General features: G+C 34.3%; 1 protein-coding gene across 1 annotated transcript in view; it reads left to right on the top strand.

Moving 5' to 3' along the window:
- The window catches only part of LOC111504691 (uncharacterized), a 213,708-nt gene that overhangs the window by 28,009 nt on the left and 158,999 nt on the right, over positions 1 to 26,700 (top strand). The window contains exon 2 of the mRNA XM_074177267.1: positions 14,460 to 14,510. Within this exon, the coding sequence (XP_074033368.1) occupies positions 14,460 to 14,510 (51 nt within the window). The remainder of the gene's footprint in view (positions 1 to 14,459; positions 14,511 to 26,700) is intronic.

The following is a 26,700-nucleotide window of genomic DNA, read 5'->3' as shown; positions in this document are numbered from 1 at the left end:
ACTGCTAGACATTCGATTTTTCGCCGTAAGACACTTGCGAATGAATGTTATTTACGTATTGTAATTGATGACATGGATGGATTTAACCCATTCCGTGGCAAAAAGTCGTAATTAAGAACGAATTGAGTGTTTTTTCTTATAATTTTATCCGTGTTTGCTACTGAAGAGCCGATAAGGCAAATGACTTATGGCAAAAAAATCGGATGTTCAGCAGTGAGGATGACAGTATTCCATGTAAGTGAAATTTTACTTATTTCATTGAATATACAGTGCTTTTCTTTAATGTCCCCTCTTCTTTTATATTCTGAACGGGTCAACTCAAAAAATTGAAATTTGGGATAATCAAATTAATGCATAAATACTTTATTTTGAAACGAAATTGACACATGAAACTTTCAAGATGGCGGCTGGGCGCCATCTGGGAAAAAAAGGGGTCTTGTAACACATCTCTTTGAAGCTCCTGACAAATGCTTCACAACCCTAGAATATAATGTCAATATCTTCAACTACTATAAAATGGCGGAACTTCAAATAATTGCCTGAATACATTGCCATTTAACTACATAACATGAGGTAATGAGCTTGAGGTCAGTTCAGAAGATGCTTGAAATGGTTGCCTTGAACTTCTTGACATATGAACAGACTATCCAATATTTCACGCCGAACATTTTCGAATACAGTAACGTCAATATCTCTACAAATATTTATTATTCTCTGCCGTGTATCCATTATTGAAGCAGGTTCAGTTTTGTACACCTTGTGCTTCAAATAGCCTCATTCTGTAGGACCTCAACGGCCAATCCAACGACCGGGAAAAGTAGTATCCAAATAGTGTCTTACTTGTCTGGAGAATTGTGGTGGTACTCCATTTTGTTGGAATACCATATTCACATAGAATTCATTAGGATTCGCTTCGACCATTTCAGTGATTAGAGGGTCAACAGTAGTTTCCAGCACAGTCAAATACAGTTCCCTTGTTAAATTTTGATCAATAAATAGAGGTCCTACAATATGGTTTCCCAATATTCTTGCCCAAACGTTCATTTTTTCTGGATATTGGGTATGTGTTTCCCGGAAAACGTGAGGGTTGGTGTCACTCCAATAACGGCAATTTGGTCTGTGAACATTACCGTTTGAAGAAAATGTACATTCGCCACCAAAACAAATATTGTAGGATGCCTTGCAATGGTTTCCGTCAGTATTTCGCAGAATTCTGTTCTTCGATCAGGATCATCTTCAGTTAATTGGTGTACCATTTTAATTTTGTATGGATGATACCTATTCCTCTTCAAAAGTATCCACACAGTAGAAGGAAACACCTCACAAACATTCGCGACGGAATAAGTAGACTGTTCAGGATTTAGTATTATCTTACCAATTATTTGCACTTACTCTTCTTCCGGAATGGACGGATGACCTGGGGGCTTTTTGTTATGTACACTACCGGTGGTTGTCAATTTTGATACGAGTTACCTCAAATATTTTCTACAGATAGGACGATTTGCAAAACGTTCACTTAGAATACTTTTGGTCTCGTGAAAGTTACGCATCGCATCATAAATAAAAATCGCTTCAATTTCTTCTTCCAATGAACGATAATTGACCATTTTAGAGATTGTTGACGTGGAACCTTTCTACTAGTAAAACCGAAAACTAAATGAGCATATTCTAATTGAACAATGATGTCCATTGTCGTACTGACATTTTTTGTCGTTTTTACGAACAAAACATACCTTAACAAACCTTATCGGATTAATTCTATTAAACCGATAAGGTTTGTTAAGGTATTTTTTGTTTGTGTGCCATATGGCAGATAAAAATGAACATTTTTAAAATATCCATAATAATGTTTTTGTTTTCAGGAAATTATTGAATGTTTCGCCATTTTGTAGTAGGTGAAGATATTGACTTAATATGCTAGGGTTGTGAAGTATTTGTCAGGAACTTCAGGCGCCCCGTCGCCATCTTAAAAGTTTCATCTGTCAATTTCACTTCAATAGAAAGTATTCAAGCGTTAATTTCATTATCCCAAATTCCAATGTTTTGAGTTGATCCGTTCAAAAAATAAAAGGGGGGGGACATTAAAGAAATGCACTGTATTGTGTAGGAATACTGTGAATGATATCTGATTCGATTTTATTCCGAATGTTTGGAATACAAACGGAATAGATAAAAGTGTTTTTCGTGTAATTCAGCGTTCACATAATAGTATATATTTCGAAAGTATTTTTCTTTCGTGTAATTCAATGTTTATGTCAGATTATGTCTGAAAGTTACTTCTTTGCATGCTTCCTTTCTGTCTTGGGAAGATTCCCACATTTTTTGTATAAAGATAGAGAAAGAAGTATAAGGCCAAAAACTTCCTTTCCAAAACAAATCAAATTTCGAATTTTGGGTTGAAATTCGATTTGTAGGGTCGGAATCAATCTCTTAGATACTTTTTCAAATAACTTATTTCGGTATCCCTAACGCGAAGCAAAATATCGAAAATTTCACCTTTTCGCAGGTTTGAGGCTGTTCTCGAGCTAAGTATTGCGAAACGGAGCACATGAAGATCTACGCCTGTACCAAAAATCAAATAACTGCTTTCAAAAATTATTAAAATACAGGGGTGTCTTCATGTTAAGTGTCACGCTGTATACGATTTATATATTTTGTATTTTATACCTTTCGTGAATTGAATATCTATCTATCTATCTGAATATAATCATGTAGATTGTATTGATCTTCTGATTTGCATGAACATTCTACATTATGGCGATTCTTTGATATTAGTAATTCTTATGCCAGTTGGGCACCAAAAAAAAATAACTAATAATGACAACCTCTTCTGCATTGTGAACGAACGGATCCTTGCCCTCAAAACAACTCACCGAAATAAAATATTCTTGTACTCACACACTGAAAGGCGAGCTTTTTTAACAGTATTCCTAGATGTTCCAGTGTCTGTTCGTATCACATGCACCTATCTTGGGTAAATATTGAATTAACTGTTCATACTTCTTTATTGTTTAAATTCGTAACGAGTTGTTGAAAGTTAAACAAGTTTCATAACCATTATAACGTGATGTGGGATGACTTTCAGACTCCGAAATATTGTCTTCCAGACAATGGAGATGCTTGAAGATTTCATTCAAGATGCGTTTTATACCGATTCGTCTAGTACGGCGATTGCGGTGTATGAAAGAATGTCTTTCGTGGTCATTGGAAAATACAACATTTAATTGCATACAAAACTTGCGAACCGGGATACGATATTTTGATTATAATTGAAATGAAAATATTATGAATATGAAAAATATATCACAACATATTTCGCTAGCATAGTAGCTTTATCAGATGATTTGAATACTTCAAGTTGTTTCTTACACTAATATTCATATACTAAAGGTAACCATAATTGAGACTACCTCCAAAAAATTACCTAAACCTCTACCTGTTCAATTATGATCACCTGAAGCATATCTACATGAATAATAATTCTTTCTTGGTTCATTAGAATGTTTTCATTTTTAAGTTTAATAATTTCCATTGTTTCCAAATGATTCAGTTTCAAACCTTTATATTCTATATGCAAAATTTTGAACTTTTCGATAGAGATATGATTTTTTTCTAGAAGATGATTTGAATATGTTGATTTTGTTTTCTTATTTACATAGCTTGTATGATTGTCCTGGATTCGATTCCTAAATGTTTTGCCAATTGGACCAATATATACCTCAGGAAACGTTCAACAATTTAATTTATTACTTTTTCTGTATGCAATTTTAATATCTCGTTTTCTCAAAAATGAAGGCACTTCTTCCGTTGGTTGTCCAAAATACATTAAAGCTCTATAATTTTGATCATCTACCTTGTATTTGCCATGTATTTTGTTTATTAATTCGGCTTTAAACTCATTGTTAACCGCAGTTTGCTTGATGATATTAAGTTGTTTATTGAAATTATCTATTGAAAGAGGAACATTGACTAATCTGTGAATCATGCTATTATAAGCTGCTACTTTGTGTTGATAAGGATAAGTAGAATCGTAATGTATAGTAATATCCGTATAGGAAGATTTGTGATTAATTGAAAAATCATGTTTGTTGTTCATTCTACTAATTGTTAAGTACAAGAAATTGATTTTGTTGTCTGCTTCTATTTCAATAGGGAATTCTATGTTTTCATGAATTTTGTTAATATCCCTATGAAAAGTATATAATTGTCTCTTAGTACCTGTTAAACACATGTCTATGCCAATACAAAAAATTCTTAATCAAAGGATGTTTAAAGATCGACTTCTCTAGATTATCCATGAAAATTTCTGCAAGTAAGGGGCTTGATGGAACTCCCATAATTGAACCTTTTGAGGAGGAATAAATATTGTTGTTAAATTGATAATGATTTTGTCTGAGATATAACGACAGAAGGTCAATGATTTCTCATTTTATGACCGGGTTCACTCTATTTTTATCCAATAATTCTATTACTAAAGTAACAATATCATCAGAAAGTATGCTGGGAAATAGATTCTGCACATCAAAGAATAATAATTTTGTGATGTCTGGTAGAGGTATATTCTCTATTTTATTAATTAAGTCATATAAATTCCGTAGACTGAATTTTGGTTGAAAGTTACAATGGTTCAAGATGATATTGATTAGCCTTACTGATAATTTTACTGATGATGCAGTAACAAAGGAAACCACTGGTCTGATTGGATAACTCTTTTTATGCCGTTTTATGAGTGAATATAATTTTGGAATTTGGGGGTTCATCAATGTTAATTTGAACTTTTTCCTTTCAGTAAATCAGGAGTATATAAATTGAAGTGTGGAACGTGTCCCTAAGGTATATATTGGTCAAACTGGCAGAACATTTGGGAATCGATTCCAGAAACATCATGCGAGCTGTTTAAATAAGAAAACAAATTCCAACATATCTTTAACGAAGAGTTTGAAATTTCGCACATAGAAAATGAAGGTTTGAAACTGAATCATTAGGAAGCAATGGAAAGTAATGAACTTAAAAATTCAAACATTCCAATAAATGACCAACTGGATTTGAATAGATCACCATTATTGAACTTGTTTTCTTAAAAACCGAGAATGAATTATTATTGATGTAGATGTGAGGTAATATGCTTCAGGTGATCATAATTAAACAGGTACCTTAGGTAGAGGTTTAGGTAATTTTTGAAGGTAGTCTCAATTATGGTTACCTGTAGTGTATAAATATTAGTGTAAGAAACAACTTAAATTATTCAAATCACTTGATAAAGCTACTGTGCTAGCGAATTATGTTTTGATATATTTTTCAAATAAAGTTTGTGGAGATCAAATCGTGAGGTGTAGTTTTCGAAATCACTATGGATCTTCATCAAGTAATGGCCGAAACCTTGTTATTGACTTTACTTTTCCTTCCACAATGGATTTCGGTCTCATTATGCTGCTATGTAATCAGGATATACTCCTGGTAGAGGAGGTCAATATGAATGATCCATATTGAATGAATAAATACCTTTCTTATCTGAATGAAATTTTACCACTTTCAAATCATAATATTCATCAATTTAAGAAAGAAGTAAAATCACAGATGCTTACTGCTCAATGCTAATTAAAATTTAAAATTCAATGTATGGTACTGCAATGAAATTATTAAATTGACCAAAATAATGTAAAGAATATTAAGAGTTATTAGCAAATATATGATCTATTATTGTTCTCTTCTCTATCATAACTTTTGGGAGGAGTGGAAGATAGCCTTTGGCTACCCCTTTTCCTTTTATGTATAAATATATATGCATAATAAACGATAATATTATTATTATCATTATAACGCTAGTTTTTGAACGAGTTTGGGAGTCGATAAGGAGCATATTGGATTCTTGGATCCCAGTGAAGGGTAGTTATTTTCAACACTTCTTGTGAATTAATAAACATTACATGTAATTTTTGTTAATGAATTGTTATTGGCGAAATTATTTTTTGCTCCGTATCTTCGGAACAAGGCGCCCTATCAAAAATCATCAGAGGACAAAATATCCTTAGAATAGTCCCTTTTACCGCACGTTCAATAGATACCTTGTATTTCATACTTCAACACTCATTTTCGATTTGGAAGGATACCATATTAACCGTAGTATTTGAAACCATTGAAAATAATCTGTTTTTCCGTTAACCAGCTGTCGCACTCCTATGAATGACAACCCTCAGAAGTCGAAACTTGTGCTAGCTAAGGAATAAAGAGGTCTTACTTTCTAACGTGTGATTCCTGATACGGGTTGGACGATAGCAAGTGAAAATCGATCGTTCAGGCTAGGGCTGGAACCACCGACCAACACGGCAGTCAACTGGAGTGGGTGAACAAAGCACCCACGTCGAACCGCCTGGCTACCGACCTACCAAATCAAAATACGAAAAAAACCTGAAAAATTCTTGAAAAAATTCAAAGTTATGAAAAACTCAAAAGGAAATAGCGACGAACATAGTCATTTAATTTGAAAGTTTGATAACTTACCTCCTATAAATTATATTTCTTGAGATATGATTGCTCAATAGTACTAATACAAAATACAATGTATTTTGATTCACGTATGAACAATTTTTGCATTAAAAATTATTTTCTTATATCAACAATGAGTCCATTTCCTGATCGTTTTCGTCAGTTATATTCCAACTAGGAAGAAATTTTATCTTGATTGTATTTCCAGGTTTCATTATCAGGACTTTCCTTCAGAGATCTCTATTTTTTTCTCAAAATTTCGAGAAAAATTTGGGGTGAGATAAAAATTGACTTCGAATCTTCAAAATTGGTTCAAAATCGTGGTATAATTTTTTAGAGATTTGCTATCGGTTGCGTTCGAGAGTTAGTTTTCATGATAGTTGGCTTTACTGATAATTTCATAAAATTCTAAGCCTTTCACGACCCTGGAACTGTAAATTATGCAATACTTCATGATTAATAAACTCAGTGGAATAATAAACATCCACTTTCACGTCCCAATCAAACCTTCTACCTTGAAAATCCTCGTAGGTCTCTCGAAGCAAATAAATATTTTTATCGTCCAATAAGTGCGTGTATAAATAAATTTGTCTTTTCAAACAAAGTTTTTTCTGAGAATAGCCTGTAGCAGTAAGCTCCTAATATGAAAGCGTAGACAAACACTTTTAGCGGTTTAGAAGCAGTGTCTAGTGGTCAACCGGTGTTGTGTACTCAACCACCATTACTGTTTGTCTTCGGCATTCCTCGTCCTCCACTTACTGCATATTTTATTTGTAGTTGTTGCTAGCGAACGGCTTGCCTAGCAGTCATTACGAAAAATGGACAATTTGTCGTTGAAGATCGTTTATGTTCCGCTTCTTCGAGTAGGTTTGAGGCAGATGCAATTAGTAGAGAATAGAAACACGTTAAGGATGAAATGCAGTTCTTCTAAAAACAGTAGCATTTCATGAATGTCAGTCTTACAAAAGTCTATAATTGAAAGTTACGGTATCACCTATGAATAAAGCATTTTGTGAAGGTGGTTGACAATGTTTCATGGTTAGGTTCAATAGTTCTAATACGATATAAAATTATATGAAATCCCTGAAAGAACTAATACAACTGAAAATAACAATTACATTAAGACAAAAAACCTTGAAATGAAATAACAATGTAATAAAGTACAAGCAAAAAATTGAAAATTGAACAATTAAACAGGAAAAAAATAAAAATTGAAAGATTTCAAGCCAAGTTACTTTACGACGTTTCGATTGTTAGTATCCACATACATCTTCAGTTGATTGAATGAATTATAATATGCAGTTTCTTTGAACTTCCACCTGAACCAGTGTTCCTCCCTGTGGATGATCTCAGCTTGGAACCTCTTGATATTATGTTAATGAGTTGAAATATGCACTGTTTTTCCCGATTTGCTAGTTTCTCCTAGCTGTATGTATTTCTTGTACTAGGCAATGTGGATTTTCATTGGCCTCCTAGTTTCACCGATATAGGATTTGCCGCACTCACAGGGTATCCGATAAATACAATTCTTGAAATCACAGTCCGCGTTTGGTGGTCTGGTTCTCGTGAGGCTTCTATGAATGGTGTTTCCGATTCTGAAGCAGGTTCAGATGTTGTACTTGGACCGAATTCTTCTTATCATTTCCAATAATCCTCTGATGTAGGAAAGTGCAAGCTCTATTTGAGACGGCTTCTCGTCCTTGCGAGGCTGTTGCTGTCAAAATATGTTCCACCATCACTTTGAAGTAACTATTCTGCTGAAGATAATTCTTGATGAGGCCTAGTTCCTTCTTGAGATCTTCCTTCGTATCATAGAGCCTGGAAGCATACAGATGTATCCCACTCAGTGTCGAAATTCTCTACCAATACGTCTAAGAATGGCAATTCGTTGTGGACTTCTTTCTTCATTGTGAAAGTGATGGAAGATCTTACACTGTTGATGTGCTTCAGGAAGGTGTCTAGTATATCCTAGTAGTATATCCTAGTATATCCCAGTATCCATGGTTCCATATTATGAAGGTGTCGTCAACGTATCTCAACCAGACTGGGGGCTTCTTGTGGATTTTTTCAATGGCCAGGATTTCAAACCACTTCATTTATATATTGGCTGAAACTGATGAAAGTGGCGATCTCATTGGCAGTCTCTCATTTTGCGTAAAGAATTCGTCCTTCAGTTTCGTACACAACATCCTAGTAATTCCATGATTACTTCTATAGGTAAGTTTGTTCTATCTTCCAGCTTCCCGTCTTTGGATAGCTTCCTTTGTATGATTTGAATAGCCTTTTTGACAGATACGTTGGTGTAAAGGCTTTCCACGTCAGAACTGATTAACTGATCTTGCTCTATGACATCGATTGCTCCTAGTAGTTTGACGAAATGCCTTGAATTTTTCACAAAAGATGATGTTTTTCCTTGTATGGTTGTATTATTGGAAACAAAAATTTTGACAAGTTTTGAGTAGCTGAATCTCTGGAGCTAATGATCGGTCTGAGCGGAACACCCTTCTTGTGGATTTTGGATAGTCCATACAAGTGAGGGGTCTTACTGTGGTGCGGTGTTAGCGATGATCTCTTTTTTTCCGAAAAATAGACTTGGTGTTTTTTCAAAGTCTGGTACAACTTCCTTTCAATTGATACAGTAGGGTCCCGTACGATCTTCGTGTATTGTCCTTCCTGAAGAACCTTTTCGATCTTCTGTTCGTAGAGATCAGTGTCCATCAACACAGCAGTGTTTCCCTTATCTCCAGGTAGGATCTTGATGATGCTATCTCTACGTAGGCTATTTAGAGCTCTACGTTTTTCATTGATGATATTAAATATTGCAACTGGTTCTCGATCCAGCTGTTCTTTGATTTTCCATCTAAATTCTTCTGTCTCGGTCTGATCCATGAGGGAACTGGTGGATTCCATTGCAGTTATCATCTCCATAGTGGGCCCAGATGTAATCTTTGTCCGACAATGATGCTCGAGAAAGTTATACTTTACGATTATCGATTCGCACGTTTCAGGCAAATAGTAGGGTGACGGGAAGACAGGTTACGGTCATCATTTTTCTCACAACCCAGTAAACATTGTATTTGCAAAATATTGTTCACGTGATGGTCTGGTTTTCGTAAGAGGTCTGCAGCTAGACCAGATAGTTGTTACCAATTACGTTCGCAATGATATTATAACAGAAATGATTTATAAATAATGTTAATATGATCTCATCCTAACAGTTTTTGTGATGGGACATTGAAAGTACATTTTTCTGTGATTGAAATATTCAGTGAAACATTGAAAATCATGTATATGTCTCAATACTGATTCAATATTTTTCTTTATGCTGGTGCATATTTTATCAACAAACATCTATATCTATATCAACATCTCCTCAACCGTCGCAAAATGCCGTTCTTTCATTGGTATATTCAATATTGAGAACAGGAGAACATCGCAGGGGGCCAAATCTGGTGAATACGATGGCTGAGACATGATTACGGTAATGGTTTTGGCCAAAAAATTTCGAACAAGCACTAACGAGCGAGCCGGTACGTTATTATGAAGCAAAAGTCATGAATTGTTTTTCCACAATACCAAACTTTTTGTCCTAAGGACCCTTTCAAGTAAATATAGATCGTTGACGTCATTCAACAATTCCTGAACGATGCTCATTCGACGGTTTCTTTGTCAAAATTTGGTAATTTTGAAACGAACTGCGCTATCACACGTTTCATGTCCAAAATTTCCAAAAAAATTACATGGCATGAACCAACCGATATGCCGACATTATTCTTAGCAACTACTCTTATATTGTTTGGTTGATTCTCTATAACAATTTTCTTCACTTTCATCGGTTTTTGGGGCGTCCAGGGCGAACGTCGTTATTCACATCTTCTCGACCTTCTGGGAAAAGCTTGTAAACATTTTTCTGACTCAGAGTACAGTCACCGTATGCCACTGTTCGAGACGAGTGTGCCAACATAACACAATTGCCAATCGAATGTACGTAGCACGTGAAATTTGAACATCCACCTTAGTTTTTGAAGAGTCCACTATGCTATATATTTATCTGCCGAATTTCACGTATCAAGAAACATTTCTGAGCTGAGTGTTTGAAATTCAATTTCATTTTATCAGCTGTTCACAGGTATCTGTGCTGTTTATTCTATTATCCTGTAATTGGGTTCATTCATTCATGTAACAATAAATGAATAGATAAATTATTAAATAAACACATCATTAAATAGGTAAATAGATAACTTCAATCGTACGCACCATGATAACTGTCATGAGGTAAAAAACTGAATAATAGATTTTTTCTCAATTCTTCAAACGTTAGGTAGTTTTCTATCAATAAAAAAGTACAAGTTTGACAATTGTTCAAAATAACCTTTTCAAAGGTATTTCCCAAAAAGTTAATTCTAAAAATTTATGTCACGAATACTTTGTATTCTACTGTTAATAAAATATATTGTCATTGAATTGAAAGAAGTTAAACCATCAAAATCATCTAGGACTCCTAAAGACGGAAGTTCAGATACAGTTACTTGGAAAACCAAGAGTCACAAATTATTCAGTTAATGATGACAATTATTGAAAATGATTGAGTCGTTACCACATTATCTTATAACATTTTTGTCGACGTTATTCAACCGCCTACACTGTGAGATATACCTTACAATATGAATAAATTAGCCTTTGTTATTGTTTGCCATGTCCGTAACAGATATAATGATATTCAAGGATAATTCAGGCGCCAAGATCTATGGCAAATATTTGTCGAGAATATACAAAAAATCTTCTGAACTTTGAATCGAAGACAACCTCTTCATTCGCATACTATTGCTAAGTGCCTTCGAACGTATATGCTAGCACAGTCCCATTGAGGAATATTACTGAACAGAATTGAACTTTATCCTATTGATATTACAATGATTATAAACGCATATTGAACAATTGATATTAGATCTAAAAATATTACAGTTTGCCCTAGCAACTATCAACTGTTCGAGAAATTGAAATTTGTTGGTAGTGAGTGGATTTTGAGGAAAAATTATTCATTTCATCTCCTTTTATTTACGAGTAACTTCTTCTCTAAAACTTCTTACAACAGAAAACATAGAAAATTATCCTACCCTATAATAACTAGTACTATGATGAGCGTCTTTTCAGCAACAAAAATTATATTGAAGCTAATTGTATCCAAAAAAACGTAGATTGGTTAAATCGACAATCATAGCTAGAACTCCAAGCAATTAAAATGAATGATACAGACTACAGACATTTTCTATACCATTCAAAACATTTCTGATTTTTTATTTATTTTGAGCCACCCTGTACACATTGAGGAATCACACGTTGAAAAGTTAGAGCCCCGTTGAACTGTTATGATTTTTCCCAAATAATGTATTTTTGCCACACCTTGTACACATTGACGTTATGTTTTTTTATTTAATGATGTATTTAGAGCCACCATGTACACATTGACGCCATGTTTTGTCTCAAATGATGTATTTTGATACACCCTGTACACATTGAGGTATCACTCTTCAAAACATTGGGGCCCCGTTAAACTGACACTTTTTTCCCAAATAATGTATTTTTGCCACACCTTGTGCATATTGACTATATGTTTTTTCTTAAATGATGTATTTTGAGCCACCCTGAACACATTAACGGCATGTTTATGTCTTAAATGATGTATTTTGATACATCCTGTACACATTGAAAGATCACACGTTTAAACCTTGAGGCCCCGTTGAACTGTTATATTTTTTCAAATAATGTCATAACGTATATTTTCCACACCTTGTACACATTGATGTTATGTTTTTTTATTTAATGATGTATTTTGAGCCACCCCGTACACATTGACGTCATTTTTTTCTTTAATAATGTATTTTGATCACCCTGTACACATTAAGGGATCACACGTTAAAATGTTGGGGCTCCGTTAACCTGTCATGTTTTTCCTTGAATAATGTATTTTTGCCACACCTTGTACACATTGGCGTTATTTTTTTTCTTAAATGATGTATTTTGAACCACCCTGTACACATTGACGGCATGTTCTTTTTTAAATGATGTATTTTGATACATTCTGTACACACTTAGGGATCACACGTTAAAACGTCGAGTTTTTACCCTGCAAATAGGCAAGTTCTCACTCAATATAGTCACAATAACAATGGTTTCATAGATTCACTGTATATACAGGGCTTTTCACGATGAGCGTTAGTAAGTTTCTGGCAAACCAGACAACATAACATTTTATAGTATGCATAAATTAATATGATCTACACGCCTGAAATATACCACATGAAAAAATAAGTGCAAGTAATTTGCACTGGAACACCCTATATATTTCGCCATTTTTGAGCTCTACATCCAATTTTAGATTGACTGTTCGAATAATCCTGTTTCGATTTCGAACCGTTTTCTTCGGGCATGTATTCACTAACTATACTCTAGATATTCAATGCTTCATATACCTTATTGTACAATTTGAAGTACCTACCTACATTTCAAGTACCTGAGTTTGTGATGAATTAAAAAAAACCTGAGTTTATGTCCCAGTTTTCTCATTTGAAAAAATATTTAGTAACGTGGAGTTATTCAATTCTAATTGATCATTCAATAAATTACCCGAATTTTTGAATCTATTCAGTTCTAAACATTCTAGAAGATTGAATTTCAAACTTTTTTTTTCTAAATCTAACATGTATTCATGATTGAATCCATGTCCTTCTGCTAAAAGGTGGTATGTAAATGTAGAATTGGTTCTTTCCGTTCGGCCAGTTGTGGGCAAGAGCCACAAGCCACCTAATAGACTCCTGATCTATCCGACACCGAAGTTTTGTCCTTACTGTTTTTAATAAATTTACTTAGTGTTATTCGTTCTGTTAGCTACATTTACGAATTCTTTATTCAAAAAACGGGCAATATTATTGGTGGCTTCACCCAAATATGACAATGTCCTATAACTGACGTTATTGCATCTTGAATTCGGTAGACCTGGTCCATGGCTTGCTTTTGTAGTTTTGTAGAAATAATGGGAGTCTATAACATCTAACTTTTTTGTAAAACTGCTTACTTAAAATCTCACAATGAAGTGTTTTTGAATACGATATGCAAACTTGTCAACATCTTTTTTTTAAATGTTGAATGACAGTTGCTCCAGATGGGATCCCTGTGGAACTCCTGATGAGAGCAAACTTGGTTTGAAATGAAAGATTATGATTTTTGCACTTCAGGAAATATTTGACAAATAATTTGTTAACCATTTTTCGAGTATTATAAGAAAACATAGGTCTATATAAATAGTATTTACCTGATATTCTGCAAGAGATTGAGTGATGTCATTTTCATAATGCATGAAATATATCTTTACTGAAGAATAAGTATACCTGTATATAATGTATATATGTATAAGTATATAATGTTCAGCTATTTCAGGACTTGGTTTTGTAGGAATTTTGCTAAATTGTTTGTATTCTTTGTTAATGAACATCTTTTTCGAGGAGAGTAACACGAGAAAAATGTTTAATGATAAATATTTCACAACTGCACGGGCTCAATGTATAACTTTTTTCAAGAATATCTGTACTTGAATTAGCAAACGGGTCAGGTTATTATCACCATGTCAATTCAATCAAACTAGAAAAATTACAGTTAACAAAATTATTGTCAATGAATGAGATCTGGTTATTCAAGAATGCGGATATTAATGAATAGCCCGGCCTTCCGAAAAAATAGTGAAAAGTCACTGCTGTTATTATAATTCATTAACAAGAGGGTGTTATAAATTTTTTGAGTTCACAATCATATGAGAATTAACAAGTATTCTGGGAACAACAAACCATAAATATTTGTCGACTTCAGATTTTGATGTGTGTGAATGAAATTACTTGAATAGAATAAAAATAACCATTCTTTTTGATAAAGGTATTGTTATTGCACCAAAATGACCGTATTTGAATTTTAACTTGCAGATCTCTCATAGACGGTCTGGGCCTCAGATTTTGCAACTATAGGATTGAAAGGTGAGTGTTTTGGAAATTTTTTTGTATTGTTTTTTCAAAGACAAAACACAAGCATTACAGAAAAATCTTTGAGGCGCTCTGAGAGTGGTGCCTGTACCAAAGTAGTGATTCATGTTGGATTTGAATCGCTGGAGATTAAATTCATTTGAAAAAACGTTATCAAGAAGTTTATTCCACATAAACGCAGTTTTCCAAACGGTAGAGTTCTCAAACAGTGAAGTTCGAGGTGTATTGAGTTGAACCTCAAAACGATGAGCAATCACAGTCCGTCGCGTATTTCTGATGAGTACCGTTCTTGGTGGAATTGAACGTGCCAAGTATCTTGAACACCTTCCGTGAAAGTGTCTATAAAAAAGAGACAAATTTCCAACCTTTCTTAGGGGCGAAGCTCCATGAGAACAATACTCCAAACAAGTTCTGACCTTAGCTTCATAAGAGTTGCTGAGGTGTGTATAGTTTTTCGGTTCGGAACAGTACTCCAAGCGTTTGAGGAGCAGCCTTTGCAATTTCAGTGACATGATTGGTGTCAATTTTGAATGAATGTTGAATAAAAACATACCACCACCGTTTCTTAATTTATTACAATAAGTAGACCTATTTTTTTGAACGAAATATATTGCTTCACTGAATGTTCGTTTTTAAGGATGCTGAACATTTTTTGTTCTACACAAGGGAACAAAAAACCATTAACTGATTAACGAAAAAACAGACAGAATACAGAATGATGATGATGAAGATGCAATGTTTCAGGTTGTTTTTCCTAATTTCACTGTTGACTTTTGGAGAATGAATTGTTGTGATGATTTTTCAAGAAGTGCTTCCTATACGAACAATTTTTGAAATTGGTTTACCATGAAAGATCTAAACAGTCAAATGTTGGCGGATACCAAAACTTGTCACAAGGTGACCTCGACATTTTCATTAGCGAATTAGATCTGTCGGAAAATTTCTTAGCTCCAAAATATAGAAACAAATTGTTTGCTTCAAGTTGATCGTAAATTTATAAGGTAGAATAACTAGGCTTCGTTCATTGATAGTACCACACGGAACATGAAAGGTGAACCTTTGAACAACGAAGATGTTCCCATTGCGATTGCTCATTTTCTTTTTATGAAAGAAGACTACAACTGAACTGCATGGAATTGAAAATTTTGAGAATGATTTAACCATATGTGATGACTTAAAACTTCCTGAATTTTTGTTGGGTCAACAAAGTGGCTAATCAAAGTACTTCGGTTTTGTTTTTCTTCAGGATAGTGAGGCTACATACAACTTCAGACGGAAACATTTGTACATTACATTTAGTTTGATGAAACAATTTGTAAAAACTCATGACAAAAAGGAAATGTTAATTTGGCAAAAATATTCTGGACCCAGGACTGAAAAAAATGAAAATTATAATGAACTTTATACGATAAAAAATTGTTGCAGTTACCTTCTCAACATTTTGAAGTATTTCTTTTCCTACCAATAAAACAGTACTTTCAGCTACACTCAATGAAAAAATATACAACATAATTCTAACATTCATAATTGAATCTGAAATATTAATATATAATGTAGTAACTCGATTGCTTCGAAAATTCTGCGGCAAAATAAACTCCGGTTTGCCAGGGGGGTTTAAAAAAACACTTTGAAGGCTGAAATCTGCATGTTACTTGCAATGTTTTCTTGGGTTTTAGAATGTGAAATATGTCGATGTATTACAAGGTGTTCGTCAATATTTGAGGTCTGTTCAAAAAGTTTATTGAAAAAATAAGGTAAATGTTCAAATTTCGTGGGCTATAAGTACAGTCGATTGGCAATTTATTTATTTTTTTCGATTAGCTCATGCCGTGCAATTTTCTTCGAGAATTTTGTGCATAACGCGTGTGACAGCAAAGTTCGTTTAAAAATTACTGAATTTAGACCAAAAAACCGTCGCATGAGTATCGTTCAGAAATTGTTGAAGGACGTTAACGGCGATCCAGATTTGCCTAAAAGGGTCATCATGAGTATATGACATCGGGACCAAAGTCCAATCGTCCCAATGGACGAGCCCAGGTGAGCCAAGGCCAAAGAAACCACAGGAAGTTACATCAAATGTCAAATGATCACTGTTTCCTTTGATTAACGTGACGCAGTGCAACAGGAGTTCTTGTCACATGGTCGTATGGTCAATAAGGAGTATTATTATCTTGAAGTTAAGCGCCTCTTTCGAAAAGCAATAATACACCAGCCAGATTGCTGAGTGTATTATATCTGAGGACAACTAGTTTTAAGGGAATGAAATGAAAATTGATGAATAAATCAATCTCATCAGCTGAATACAGAGAAAGTTGAATTAGTACAGCGTCGTTTCCTAAAACTTCTCTCCTATAGATCAGACAATATCTATCCATCAATTGTACATATTTCCCCATGATGCATTGTAAGCTAGACATGGTATGAATAGCTCGAGTTGCCGTCATGATTGTCACTCCACAATTTTTCTTTTTAAACTGATTAATAATTTAATTACTGACCCACATATTCTACAAACACTTAATTTCAATGTAGCTAGACCAACTTTTAGAGTAGTTAATCCTTTTTATCTCTCAACACCACGTGAAAATATTTTTTTACTGTTCCATCTCTGAGATTAGGTCTCTTTACTTCAGCTTATTCTATATATATTGTTTTCATCTTATAACTTATTGCAATTGTTTGAAGGTGATTGACAATGTTTCATGATGAATTTCACTAGTTCGGACTTCCATTGTCTACTATATATAATGATTTGAAATCCCTGAAACAACTGAAAAAGAAGATGACATCACCGGGTGATGACATCACCCGAAGACGTTTGTAGATAATAACAATCGAAACGTCGTGAACTAACGTAACTTGGAATCCCTCCACTTTTTATTTTTTTTTTTTTCATTCCTTTATTTTTATTCTATTTTTCTTGTATTTCACTTTTATTTGATTTCAGGTTTTTTTGCTTAATATAATTGTTATTTTCAGCTATTCATTTCCAATTCTTCTTTTTTAGTTGTTTCAGGGATTTCAAATAATTTTATATAGTAGACAATGGAAGTCCGAACTAGTGAAATTCTTATTGTAATTGTATTGTATTGTGATTTGACTTATATCCCTATTCTGTAGTTGGGTATAACCTGTAGAACAGTGTATAAAATAAAAATAAATAAGCTTTCTCTATTAGAGCAGCTTTTATCATTGACACCTCTTCATCAAAATTCTCAGCGCTCCTAAAAATGAAAAACTAATTTCCTTCACAAAAATAACTTTTGTTCAATACAAATGAGGCATTTTCAATAGACTTTTAATGCACATATGAATGCGATATTGATCCTTTCGTTTATTAATGAATCGAAGAGGTTTTGTATTAAAGTGTATAATATTTTAAAATTCTTGCAAAGCGCTTTCGACTTTCGTCATCATCAGTGCTCACCTGAAAGTAAGTGATCTAGTTGAAAAGAGAATTCAGTGAAATTGAAGTTGTAAAATTTTTTAAGGTTAAGAAATTTGGAAAAATAGTTTTAGATTACTTACTTGTCAGGCAACAGGAAGTATCAAGATAAGTGAATTGTACATTGTAATATTTGAATTATATAAAACAAAATAGGCTTATAGCCAATAAAATACATTTTTGGATTGAGGCCATGTGGTTCAGTCAAAGTATCTTATGAAGAAGGACAACTTGAGACAGAATGTGTCAAGTGTCATGTTAAAATAATGGTACCAACTTGAGGAGTGATCCATTATGGGTTTGATTGAATATGTAGAGGAAAAATATTGAATAAATTATATTAATAAACTGTGATTAATTAATAATTCATAATCCTCTTATGAAGGGGAAGGAAATCTCTGTTTAAGTTTACTTGAGTATTCAAACAATAATCATTGTTGGAAAGTTCTTTAGAAATCTCCAACTCTTCAAACAAGTCAAGTCTAAGGAAATTTTTATTATCTATTTTATGTAATATTTTGGAATTTCTATTGGGATTAAAGTTGTGATTGTGAAATTTTATGTGGTGGCCAAAAGCAGATTTATCAGGTTTTTTTAAATGTTCATTAATACGAGTGAAAAGAGGTCTACAGGTTCTGATTGTTCTACCGAACAATCAGAACAGTCAAGCTTGTAGACTCCACTTCTGTGTAATTTGTTGATTTTGTCCTTAGAATTTACTAAAAAGTTTCTTAAGTTGTTTTGAGATTTAAAAGAAATTTTTGTACCAGGTATGGTATTTTCTATAAATTTGGAAATAACAGTACACATATTTTGATCAAAATAGGGTAAGGAAAAATATCTCACAGAAGGTGAATTAACTAAGGTGGTGGAGTTACAGGCCAATCTTTTATCTGATCTGAGTTCAAATTTACTAATTAATTTGTGAATAATGGATGGTTGATAACCATTGTTGACAGCAATCTGTTTTAAAGTATTTAATTCTAAATTGAAATTGGAGGGAGATAAGGGAATGTTCAACAATCTGTTGACATAACAATTGAAGGAAGCCATTTTATGTTGCATGGGATGAAATGAATTGAAAGGAATGACATGATCAGTCTGGGTTGGTTTTCTGTAAAAGAAAAAATCTAGTTTGTTGTTAGTTTTTGTTATAGTAAGATCTAAAAAGTTTAATTTATTGACTTGTTCTATTTCAAGTGTAAATTTTATTTTTGGATGTAAGTTATTTAAGGAGTCAAGGATATCATGTGCTACATGAAATCCTTTCGTTTATTTCCTGAATAAGAACTGTTTTATGAGATAACCTCACTTTTAGATGCATCAAATATCATGATTTACCATATGTTACCAGCATTAAAAATGAATTAGTGGGAAACTATGAATGAAATATTTTTTTCAGATTACTTGTTTACTGACAATCGCACAAATGGTAGGTGTGTACCCTGAAGCCAGAATAATCAAATATACTCTAGACATGGGCGGGTCGTGCAATTATTTCACAATCTGCATTCTTCTTTAATTGGATATTTATCAATTGTTTGAATTACCTGAGATATAATGAATTATCAGTGATTAGAACTCAGATGAAACCACAGATCTTTGTACTTTTTGTCATGCTACTTCAAGTTATTTTCTGGTTATGCCAAATCCGAAGCTAGGAAAATATTATTAACAGTGAGTGTCTTTAGGACAGGTGGATAAGACACATAGTTACCTACAAACTATAACGCAACTTTAACCAATAAAATTTCTACGAAAAAAATATCTATTCAAATTAACGATTGGAGTGGTACAGGACGGATGTCTATCAATGTAACTGACCTATATGAGAAATATTAAAGTTTTTATCAAATGTGAAGTGAGGGCAGCCTTCATTCACGCCGGTATCCAGGCCGGGATGATTCAGATAACCACGTACAGGGTATATGAGGTCAGCTGAGCAGGCGAACTTTGAAATATTTGTTTCAAAATCAACAAGAAATGTTTGAAAAAACTTTAGGATGGCAGCGAGAGGAAAGCAACAGCCATACAAAGATAGTGATAGTTTGATCCTCCATTGCGAAATTCCGTTGTTTTTTTTTTTATAAAGATGGGGATCCTTTCTATTGCGTAGTACCAGTGAGACAGTGGATTAGAAGAAGGGGTTCTACAGATTGGCCACCCGGTTTACCCGATATTGATGTTTTTTCTGGGAAATGGATAAAATGAAAAGTTTACGAAACTGAAACTGAAATTCGCTCACACCATTTTTTATAAGTTAATGGTGCTGACTTCGAACATTTGATGAAACATTTTTCTGTTTAGTTTGGCTTTCCAGTTTGATTTCAAAAACAAACAAAAAACAAACAAATGACTTATTCAGGGAATGAATAGTATAATGAATGTGGAGGGAACCAAACCTGAACAGCCTCCAATGGAGATTGGAGGTAAAATTAAAATTTTCTTTTGAGTGAGTCATTAGTTTCGTTCCGTTCGAAAGACAATCGCTACTACCGAATGAAGGAGCGGTCGCTAGACAATTCCTCAAGAGGTAAGAAGTCTGCGTACTCTAAAACGCACTTAATGGCTGTAATAATGTCGAGTTGAAGTTATTAACACGTTATCAAGTCCTCCATGCGAAATGTAATGGCTGCCTCAGGCGTAACACTCCCTAATTGATGCAATTCATTTTATTGTCTCATATTGTGGATTGGTTTGTAGTAAAACAAGAAAAGAGGAGGAGTTTGTTAATTCATTGGCTCGACGTGATTTGAATTCAATGTAATGTATAATTACTTATGACTTCACGCCGTGGCATTAGTTATTTCAGACAGAATGTTCAGGACCGGCTTTGAAGATATATTTTAAATTTTTTGGCATTTTTGGTAGGAAGAAAGGATGAATAAAAAAAAAGAATATTTTCGACAATATTCAAGAAATCAAATTCATTTATTTAATAATTCACCTAGAAGGATCAGATAGGTCTAATAACAAGGGTGGTATTATTGATTGAAAACAAAACTATACTCATGAATATGACTTCGAAAATGATTCTGACTCATTTGTGAGTTTTGGCCCTAATGATCACCAGTGTTTACTATCAATGTTCTCGAACTTTTTTGAATGCTACTGAAACACTTCAGTTTTATGAGATTTATCACGATATAAATACTGCACAGAAAATTATTTTCCTGCATTCTTGTCTACAAAATTTGGAGAAGGAAAATTAAAGTGGAGTTCAGCTTCAATATTGAGTCGAAATCTTCACACCTCTTGCAGGATGACCGTTGCACATTCGTCTATTCGAATTTTTTTTCAGACATAGAGTTTCAGGTAATCCATATAACAAATTGTTGACCTGATGCCTCCGGTTTTCGAGAGAGCCACAGTTATACCTTCGAATATTTCTGAGCGGAACTGATAGTGACCATAGCAATTTACAGAAAAGAAGGAGAATCGGAGTAACAAACTCTGTTTGGACTCTATCTGACCGGATGTTATGGTGAAGCGAGTCTTCCAGAGTAGTATCAGTTGTTCTCACTATTTTGTCAGGTACCGTGAGACATTCAAGCAAATGCCATGTTGTAATCGATCCAGGCCATAAAGAGGTAACACTTACATTGTATCTAGTCCTGTGTTACATAGCAATCGATGAGCAGGTTCTTTTTACACCCAGATTTCTATGTTAACTGCGGAGAATATTCGAGTGTATAAAACCTGTTTTCCGTTAACCAGCTGTCGCACCCGTACGAAAGACAACCCTCAGAAGTCGAAACTTGTGCGAGCTAAGGATTAATGAGGTCTTACCTTTTAACGTGTGATTCCTAACACGGTTTGGACGATAGCAAGTGAAGATCGATCGTTCAGACTAGGTCTTGAACCACCGACCAACACGGGAGTCAATTCGAGTGAGTGAACAAAGCACCAAGATAGTCCTGAACAACTTATAAGACAAATCCAAGAACAAATCTCCAACTTCGGAGCCCGTCGACAAAGCAATCCGAAATATGAGGCTCTCTTTCCAGCCATCAGTTGAAAATTGTGATCAGATGGTGATCTGGGGCTGGATCAGCAGTTCATGGAATCCACAAGGGCTTCCCGAACGTCATCAGGGGTTATTGGATTGTGCAGTTTAACGTATTGTGTGTCGAAACTCTTTGCTGAAGGCTGAAGCAGAAGTGTTTGGATTGACTGGCCGTGGGTATCCATGAATGTTTTTTCGGAATAGAAGGATTCCACTTGATCATCGATCGCCGGATTATCCATGCAGGGACTTTTGAAATAAGCGGGAAGGTTTCTTACGGTATTCAAGATTTTCGCTATACGTCCCATTCGCCTCCTTATTGACTTTTTTGTACGATTTGACTTATTAGGCTCGATCCACACTATGATGCCGTTCTCGTTCCGATCTTGCTCCGGTCTCGGTCCGATCAAATCTCGCTGTGTCTAAACTACTAGTTCCACACTCAGTCTGTCTCGATCCATGGTCGACATAGGACGTTTCTCGAAATAATTCGATAAATTGTACTCGCCAAAAAATGGCATTTCATTTTTCAATCGAAGAATTAGCGATAATAGCTATTAGTTTGGACGAACAGAATACAAATGAAAAAAAATTACAACATAAAATGAAATGAAGAAGAATGAGGATACATCCCAGTTCATTAACGAGAAAAGAAGAAGGCGAATATCACACGTTATATCGTCATTTGCTGGACGACGAAGAAAAGTTTATTATTTATGATCCAATGTTATAAATAACTCAAATAAAGTACTTACCTTTTTCAGAATCCCATGATTTATTACTAGCCATATGACTAGAAGAAAAATGTAACGTCTCCTTGCAAGACCGAAGAAAGACTGGAGTTGAAACAAAAACGTATTCACACTGTCGATACAAGTCATAACAGGTCCGATGTCGCTTCAGTCTCGCTCCAGTGAAATATTCTTTTCGACCAACCCGTATCGGCCCGATGCTGGATCGGAACCAGAGCGATACGATAGTGAGAATACTCTGATTCTTTCTTGTTTGAGAATACTTTATCGGGCCGGCAACGGACCGAGAGCGGAGCGAGATCGGACCGAGAACGGCATCATAGTGTGGATCAAGCCTTATTCTGACTGTCATCATTGTATGTTTTGCTCTCCTTGCGAAGTCAGATGAGGTTGTGATGCAATCAATATGAAAAAAGATTCAGTTCAGTTGATACATATATATGTTGGATAAGAATTTTTCAGTAATTCATTACTTCAACATACTGAAGGAAAGGTGTTCCTGTTGATATTTTGAAAGTTAGTTTCCTCGCAAACTTGTCTAATGAAAGAAGTGAGATTCATATCTACTCATTATTGTCACAGATAAATATAGAAAATTACAAAATGTTTCCTTGTTTGTCGCTGAATAAGAATGTAATCGAGATAATTTCAATTATTTACCTTCATTGTGATTGTTACAACATAATTTCATTATAGGGTTATAGGATTATAATATTGACCCGAAGTGATTTTTCTGCGTGAGAAATCTGAAATGTTCTATTTATATTTCTGAAAACTCTAACCTTCGACAATCTAAAAATGAAAATTTTAATTGAAAACTTCATACAGGTGTAGAAAGGACAAACTTTCAGTTCACCTTGATAAGTTACTACATAGAATCGATATATTTTTACAAAAATCTGTTTATTAGTTTATATATTTCATGATTTTGTCTTTCAAAAAAAAGCAACGAAATGCACAAGTTTCAAAAGTTACATTAATTTTCAAAATATCGCAGAAACTTAAGGGAAAACTTATTTTAAAGTACAATTTTGAGGTCACGTACAAAATTTCAGATGCATTTGACGATTGTGAGTAACCTATATAACCTTTTCAATTTCGTCAATGCTTTATTCCGTATATATTTTTTTGAAGTAGCGCCATCCCAAAAGTATATATTTTCGAAAAATCCAAATAGTGCTATTGAAATTCCATTTCCTACATGTGTTGAAACATTCATTTGTTTTTGAAACTGTACCTGAGATCATAAAAAGATAATTATGTCTTGAAGTATTACGTTGTTTCAAAAGTTTGGTCCATTTCAGTGTCATGTCTTTCAATGTCATCAGTATTCATTCTATATTGATACTGTTAATTTTTTCCAGCTTATTGATGTCATCGAGCGATTTTCTGTTTATTTTCTTCCCTACGAATTTATACTGAACCGAAGTGCTGCCGAAACACCCCGAAAAATTTACGAGGCATTTCGCAATGATAGTCTTAAAGAAGGCACTGAACGCACTATTCCATGTTGGTTTGCAACAACGTTCCGGAGATTTAGGGCTTGAAGATTAGCCCCAAAGAAGTTAACCTGTAGTAATCCAGGACGAGTATTTGTGAACCCTAGTGGGAACTGGCTCATCACAAATGGTGCGCAGGATGCCGGAAAAACAGGGCGTCAGCTCCTATGTAGTTTTTGATGGTTTAGGACGTATTCGAAAAGTCAAAAAGCTCGAGGAGTGGATGCCCCACGATTCGAACGATTGACAGGTTTTCAAGGTTTGTTTTTTGCTTTTTCGCAACCAAAACGATTCTTTTTTGGATCAGATCGTCGCGTGTGATGAAAAGTATATCCTCTACGACAACAGGAGATGGTCAGGACAGTGGTTGGGCACCGATGAGCCACACAGACACTTTACAAAGTCGAAAACCTACCAAAATAGACCATGGTTACTGTTTAGCGGTCAGAGGCTAGTGTGATTTCCGAAAAATTCGATAACTTTTTCATCTGTAGAACTTTTGACAATCAGAAACAAGCAAAAACGGCCCCCTTCGACTCCATGGAATCCCGAGTACACGAAATTGATCGGCTGGTATTACGTTGGTAAAAGTGAATTCATTGAAATGGCACATATTTCGATTGAATTCACAGAGGTATTCCAGTTTGAAGTAATCTCATAAAAATGGACAAAACTCTTGCAGAAACAACCTAATATAACCAAGACAGAGTCCGCACCAGGTAAAAAATGAATAAGCCATTACCCTTACGAAAACTTCAATAAGTTTTGTTAGAAAACTTTTATGAATGAAATATGTCCTGAATAATACAGTGTGATACTTTTAGATAATCCTTGTCTCTGTCTAAATTCCACTCTCAATGTTGGTTCTGAAAAAAATTCAATGTGTATGTTTTCAAAACTGCATATACACAACATTTTATGTTTATTACCAGTCTTTGATCTCTTGCGTGTAATGAATCTATTGAAAACACTTTTCCTATTCCAGAAAATATTTTCAGTCATCTCTTGATGGTGCTAAATTGCTTGGCGAAACGTACTTCAAAAGACAGTACTTCTCTTCTGGTGTGTGAGTAAAGGAACTCCAATACATTCAATTCTCAGGATCATTCACAACGTCAATAATGGGCAAATCTACAAACAACAGTTTCTTCTTCTTCTTGAGCTAATCTTATTTGATAGCCTACAACTACAAATACCGGTTGATGATGTTATTGAGTGGAAGTTTGTACCTGACAGTGCAGGAACTTCCCCCAAAAAGGATCACCGTTTACATGTTCAGACATGAGAGTTGACAAACATATTTTTGTAGTTAATGTCACTTTTCAGTTCAGTAAATAACTCTGTAAAATAAATGACAATAGAATTCAATAGAATATTTGGATTGTATTACAAAGAGAATGGTGAAACGTATAACGCCAAAAAGTATGAATACAGCAAAATATACAGTCCACAACGCAATAAATCTAAAAGAACTTGATTTAATTTTCAGTTGATTACTTGATTTGAAAGCTGATGTTCGGTGGTATTTCAACGGCAGGTAAAAATGCTGCCTATTTTATTTTTTTCTTAAATTGTGCAATTCAGTCCAGATGCGTATGAGCGCAAATGTCAATGTCAATAGACCTAATTCTTAAGATCAAAATTATGATGGCTAAATTGACCAGGGTAACAACAGAGACTAGAATTGAGACGGGTACTTGAGGAAAAGACTAAATTTGGCTTCTGACATAAGCTACATTGTTTTATATGAAGTTAGATCTTGCGTCATGTGACCAACTTTCAATAACCCTCTTCGAATTTCTTAAAGAAAACACATTCAATATGGCTGGCGTTAGTGAAAGAAGTTCATGAAGCATTATGAAAACTGATAAGAATTATATAGATTTTATTAGCCCAACTTATTTTCTACAACTGAAATTATACTTATGGGTTCAAAATCCTGTTCAAAAATATTTTTCTCCTTAATTTCTCCAATATTTTGAGAATCAACCTAAACTTTGAAAATTACCAGAAAAAAATGACACATAATGCAAATCACGCGAATAATAGTTTTCTGATCATTATTTCATCTCGATCGAATCAGAGAAAGATGTCAAACTTTTGTATTGTGTTTTTATCTGTCTCCTTCAAAATTATTTTCAATTTTTGAAAGATCTCTTTGTGTTATTTTTATTTTTTACCGGTTACATGGTACACAACAATGGTTGAAAAATTAGAGTTCAGTATTTACCGCAGATTTCGACAACCCAAACCGAATCCTCTTGTTTTTGTATCTCTTAGACACTTCGCCAACGGAAAAAATTAACATCCCTTCTTCGAAGCCGTTAAAATCTCTTCTCCACATCAATAAATCTCAGGAAACCTTGGCGATACGTCAAGTGGCAGAGACCACCTTGAAGAAGATGTTCCTCGACAGACAAGCGGCAACCCGTCGAGTGACAGCTGTCGATCCCCATTTTCCTCCTTGTCTTGTCTCTCGTTT

The sequence above is a fragment of the Leptinotarsa decemlineata genome, unplaced genomic scaffold (assembly GCF_025532065.1).
Source record: "Leptinotarsa decemlineata unplaced genomic scaffold, Ldec_3_MD MMD2_tig00002974_RagTag_RagTag, whole genome shotgun sequence".
NCBI classification, from domain to species: domain Eukaryota; kingdom Metazoa; phylum Arthropoda; class Insecta; order Coleoptera; family Chrysomelidae; genus Leptinotarsa; species Leptinotarsa decemlineata.
The sequence above is the reverse complement of the archived record's forward strand: the minus strand, read 5'-3'. Positions and strand labels throughout refer to the sequence as shown.